The sequence below is a fragment of the Eulemur rufifrons genome, chromosome 27 (assembly GCF_041146395.1).
Source record: "Eulemur rufifrons isolate Redbay chromosome 27, OSU_ERuf_1, whole genome shotgun sequence".
NCBI lineage: Eukaryota > Metazoa > Chordata > Mammalia > Primates > Lemuridae > Eulemur > Eulemur rufifrons.
In genome coordinates, this window is record NC_091009.1 from 20,938,029 (window position 1) to 20,944,028 (window position 6,000).

The window sequence follows — 6,000 nt, forward strand, 5'->3', positions numbered from 1 at the left end:
CGTGACTGTGATCTGTACAATTGGTGCAAATCTTTATATTTAGGTGATTTAATTTTGTAAGTTGAGAACACGGGCTCTGGAGATTCAAACCACCAAGATTCAAATCCTGACTCAAAACACTTGCCAGCTATGTGACCTTGAGCAAGTTGCTTAATCTCTGTGCTTCAATTTCCTCATCTGTAAGATGATAATAATACTGCCTCTATTATAGGAATGCTGTGAGAAAGGGTTTAACAGGAGACACTATACGCCAGGTGCTTAGAACAGTGCCTGACCCATTGTCAGTAATATATAAATATGCATTAACAGATAAGATCACTTTACTTCTGGAACACGTCTATTAAGAACATCTTTTTTATTTTTATTTATTTATTTTTTTTTTTTGAGACAGAGTCTCACTTTGTTGCCCAGGCTAGAGTGAGTGCCGTGGTGTCAGCCTAGCTCACAGCAACCTCAAACTCCTGGGCTCAAGCGATCCTCCTGTCTCAGCCTCCCGAGTAGCTGGGACTACAGGCATGCACCACCATGCCCGGCTAATTTTTTCTATATATATTTTTAGCTGTCCATATAATTTCTTTCTATTTTTAGTAGAGATGGGGTCTCGCTCTTGCTCAGGCTGGTCTCGAACTCCTGAGCTCAAACGATCCGCCCACCTCGGCCTCCCAGAGAGCTAGGATTACAGGCGTGAGCCACCGCGCCCGGCCTAAGAACATCTTTTTTAGAAAGCAGTAAAAATTATAAATGTGCTCACTTACTCATTTTTGATCTGGAACGCAAATGACGGCAGTTAATACGGCACAATAGAAAGATTCCTATACTGGAATTATTGGGTTCTATTTCTGTCTCTCTATTAATTAGCTTAACAATTTCATATTCAAGGGTAAAGCCTATTTTATCCTTTGGAAACAGACAGGTTTAGAAAAGGGGAAATAATGCTAGATACTGTGATGTAGTGATTCCATGAATCTAGAAATCACATCAAGAACTGCTTGCTTTCTTAAGATGTCCTTTGCTATTGTCTAGTAGTCATACTAAAAGGCAATTATTATCTTCCCAGGTGTTATCACGAGTTATGGATTATATCTAGATGGTATATTAATTCACAATTCCTCAGAACTCAGCTGTCATGCTTATGGATTTGCTCCTTGGAGCTTGCATTCCTTCAGAGTCCAAGCGTGCACGGCCAAAGGTTGTGCTCTGGGCCCACTGGTGAGTATGTGAATTTACATTCTGAGAATATGTTAAATTTCAGATGACACTGAATATCAAAGAAGAAGTAAGTGGTAGTGACTCACTGTCTGCACAGCTAGCCTTTCAAGCAGGATGGGATATTTTTCTTTTTATAAAAGTTCATTTAATAGTTACTAAGATTTTATATTCAACATAAATTTCAAGACTGCACATAGGTCTAGTGAAGGACAAAATATATATTTTACTGAAAGAAAGGTAAGTTGGCTGGTTTAGTAGGCAATCATAAAATTTCGCCTAATTTAGTGGCATATTTAAGGTGGATGTTTTTCTTCCTAATAATGGGTTCAACAACGAAGTTTAAGGTTAAAAAGGGAAAATAATTGAAAGTTCCTAAGTGCCACAATATAGCAAAAGACACTGTTCCCCAACAAGCAGGTTAATGAATTAAAAGGTTGTGTTTACCTCGTCCATTAGAATAAAATAGTTGTATTTCATTAATGTGATATAGCTTCATAAGAACAGTATTTAAAGTTACACTAATATCAGCTTCTGATAGTCACATTTCAGAAATCTATATCTGAAATCTATGTCTGTATTTCATCAGCAGTTAAAAGCTTGAGAAAATTATGCTTTTTATTTCTACTATAATTTTTAAAACCCAATTAATAATACATAATTGTCCTAAACTAGCAGAACATTCTGTCGTTTCAAAATATCAGATTATACTTTTGTGCCTTTTTCTTGCAGATTAATTAGTGCATTAATTAGTTTTCACTTGTTTTAAGGGAAATACCCATTAGTTGTAGACACTTTTTGGCAGTGTTTGCTCATTCCCTATCAGTTTAATGCACCCTGTCTTCATTGAAGAGTGTATTATATAAATATTACCTTGAAAAACAGCTCTATGGATTAATTTTTGCTTCCTTATTTATGATCATATCTCCCATTTTGTTTCAGAGATGGGTTGCTTTCCAAGCAGCTAACATCATCCATTGGTGAAGCTGAGCTATAGTCTTTATTGCCATTAAGCATTTTATAGCCCAGACCCCTCTGATGGATACTTACCCTTAAAAGCAGGAATGGCAAAAGGCCAGCTTTTCTTCTCCATTCAAAAAAAGAAAAAAAAAAAAAAAAACACAGAAGAACACGTGACATGAGCTTGAAACTTACACTTTTTCAAAATATAAACTGCAAATTGTGCTTCTGGCTGCTTAATTGGCTCCACACTGCCTCTTGATGTGCTGGCAACTTTAAATAACGGGGACACCATTATCGATCTGCGTGCTGCACGGATAGTAGGTGACGTTAACCTTAAGAAATCAAATGCCACAGTGCCCTGACGGGAAGGGGGAGAACAGAATTGGATTGTAAAACCTTCTCTGCCACAGCCTCATACATTCTAGACTCAGTCCTGACTTACAGCACAGAGTTATTTTCTCCCTTGATACTTTTCTTTATCCTGTACTCAGTATGCAAACACTTTTCCCTAGTCAATGATCCATCTCTAATCACTGGGATTGAACAACAATGTCTTTATTTAGAACAAATCAACTATGGGCTGCCAAGAAGTTAAAACCCATGGTCTTCAATTGGTTTCTAAAATATTTTTGTGCCAATTACAGTATATATTATGCCTTTAAGCGATTATGCATCTGAGTTTTCTGAATATCTATCACAGTCTCGTGAAGGATATAACAGATTCAGCTCTGTTTTGTTGATGATTCTTTTTAATGTGTCCTTATTGATTTAAGAGATCTATGAATCAATCTTAAAAGCCAGACTTTCCTATCATTAAATTATAATGTGGTATTCAACAAAATTCAGCCAAATGTAGTAATGGTGTATTCATGTCTCTTAAAGATATTCTTTATCTGAAGCCAGTGTCATAAGATTTTAAATAGAACATTTCATTAAAACAAAAAAATTATCATTTTTGTCTTTAAATCTTTTGTTGGCAGAAATCAAAGAATAAATTGTTGAAAGAGTCTAATGTTTTGTTCACCCAACAACATTTATTAATGGTAACTCTTGTTTTTTAGAAAGAAAAGCCTGTTTATTTTACGTCTTGTACGTATTTAATACCATTGTTATCCCTGCATGCAGGGAAATACTATTCAGTGTTTTCTATGACAAATGTGCTTCATACTCCTGAGTGTGCTATGGTTCCCCTCAAAATTGGCAAGTTGCTTATATAGTAAAAGAAAAAAAATGGAAAAAAGAATAAATTTGGTAAAATAGAGTATTTTTAAAATAAAAATGCATATATAAATTCCTTATTCTTACCATTTTAACATCGTCTTAGCTCAATATGTTTTCCTAGCCCGACCAAAGTTCGTTAGCGGTTCAAAAGGAATTGCTCTGTACACATCTGAAAAAGATTCCCCCGTGGTTTGTTCAGTTCTTATACATTTAAACAATGTATTTGGCTTTTAAAGAAATGCCAACGTAAAAACAATTTCCAATGCCTTTGATCTTAATTTTAGGGTGCTAATATTCATTGTTGAATTAAATCCAGTAATTGGGAGTTTTATAAATGTTTGAAATAACAAAAAATTAATATAGAATGCAGTTGAGACTTTTAAAATGCTTTCTTTGCTTTCAATTATATTAGAAACCCTTCACATTTTGTGTTTCTATAATAAAATACAATGCATTTTTCCATAGGAAAATCACTTTGCTTTTTTCTCTCCACTTAGCCAATGTTAGATTAACACTAGTGGAGTCTAAGATTGAGAATTTTATGACTGTGTCTGGCCTTGGAACATTCATTGGATGGATTCTCCGGAGGCCCTCTTAAGGATGAGGTGTGAAACTGTAGGTCACTTGGTGTGTGATGTAGTTAAAAGCTGCCTTGGTTTCTTAGTGGTAACATACGTATACAGATAAATATAACCAGATACATATATATGTACACACACACCCTTTCACATTCTTTTTTTTTGCAAAGAAGCAAATAAATTTATTTAAGACATCTAAATCTTAATGGCAATATATATTGCCATCAAGACAATCCTATATGAGAAGTCTGACCTAAACTTGCTGTTATTCCTCGTGCCTCCTTGGGAAATATACTTTTTCTGCTAAGTCTTAGATTTCTTAACTACTACAAAGGGAAAGAATACCTGCCTTAGGAGGCTTGGTGTAAAAAATTAAATAAAATATCATTTATACGAGGGTTTTTGATACACGGTAAGAGTTTTACTAAGAGTGAAATTCTATTAAAATATTTGTATGTTTTTATTGCAACTTTGTTCTCAAATATTTTTTATGTGTCAAGGGAGGTTTCCAGGTCAAAGCCAAGCCAAGTTTAACCTTCCCAAGTGCCTTTTCCTTCATATTCCCTTTAAGGCAAGATAGATAAACAAAAAAGTAAAATTAAAAAAAAAAAAGAAAGACTAGGTCAAAGCAAAATAGTATGATTGCCAAACTTAAATAAAGACTGAAGTTTATCCAAATACCTAAGAAAATTCAAAAAAATGTTTATTTTGAATTAATCGTATATTTGAGAATTCTAATTTAATAATCCAGAATTGCCCTTCATTATTCAACTTTTTGAGTCTCATTCTATTTGGAACACTTTAAAATCATGATATAATAATTTGAACTGCATACATAGACACAATGAAACCAATTTCATTGTTCTGAATATTATTAATAAAATGACAGACTGATATTTTTCCAGTCATTTCTTCAGCATTTTTTTGTACAAAGCTAATTAGACTAAAAAAAAAAAAATGAGTAGCAGTTATAGATCTAAAGAACCTCACAGCTTTTCTCTGATGAAAATAAAACACATTGTGACCTCATGCTTATTAAAAATTAACACTGTCTTTTTCACATTTATTTTCATAATTGGGAAAGTATATTCACCCTAACAAATAAAGGTCTCATAATTGAGAATATTTGCCTTCCTGCAGATTGCATGTCTGATCCCTTTGGGAGGCATGATCCTGCACTTTCAGAATAAGGCTGGAGTTATCAACATGCTCCGTAAATCATAAATGGTCCAATATCTATGAGTGATGCTGGTGAGTTTATAGTGATTAGTTCACTAAGTTTAAGACAGTGATTAAAAGATAGTAAAAAAATTCTGAACCTCTTGCTAGCTTCATCTTTCTCTGGTCACTTATTTTTACCTATTTAGCTCTTGAAATCTTCCTTGCTCCTGTGTAGTTAGGGATTATATTTTATTTCAGGGTCTTTCTCTTCAAAGAATTCATCTTTTGCTGTTTTCCGCATAGGTTTGTTAACACTATACCAGTATTTTTTGTGTGTGATTATACTTCAGGACGACGTCACTGAGGTGCTTTTATTTCTTCATGTCAGAATGATGCCATCTTTACATACCTAATAGAAACACCTGTAGCTCAGAGAAAAAAGTCTGTGTGTGTGTGTGTGTGTGTGTGTATGTATGTGTGAGTCAAGATGCTTGGTGTGGCTTTTTGACAAAGGCCAGAAGGCTGTCACCTCACTCAGTAACTTATAAAAACAGACTGTATGCATTTCTTCCCTTTTGTAATCACATACAAATTATTTTTAAGCAGTCCCAGAAATAGTCTATGGCGACATACAGCCATAGGCACAATCACAGTGTGAGCTGATCCACATATTCTGGAAAAATCACAAACAACCGCCTTGGTCAGGAGCTCCAATGCTAGACTTTAACAGCAGGAGGAAGAAAACATGAGGTACGCTTTGATCCTGCTGACAAAATGAGGGATTCATACAAGATGCTACTGTCAAAATAGTTTATTTCACAGCAAAAAGAGATTCTTTGAAGAAATATGCTCAAAGCAGAGCAGGTACTTA

At 34.5% G+C, this 6,000-nt stretch overlaps 1 protein-coding gene across 1 annotated transcript in view; it reads left to right on the plus strand.

Annotated features, from left to right (window-relative positions):
- USH2A (usherin) overlaps positions 1–6,000 on the plus strand; it is a 611,994-nt gene that overhangs the window by 321,592 nt on the left and 284,402 nt on the right. The window contains exon 35 of the mRNA XM_069459264.1: positions 1,058–1,209. Coding sequence (XP_069315365.1) covers positions 1,058–1,209 — 152 coding nt within the window. The remainder of the gene's footprint in view (positions 1–1,057; positions 1,210–6,000) is intronic.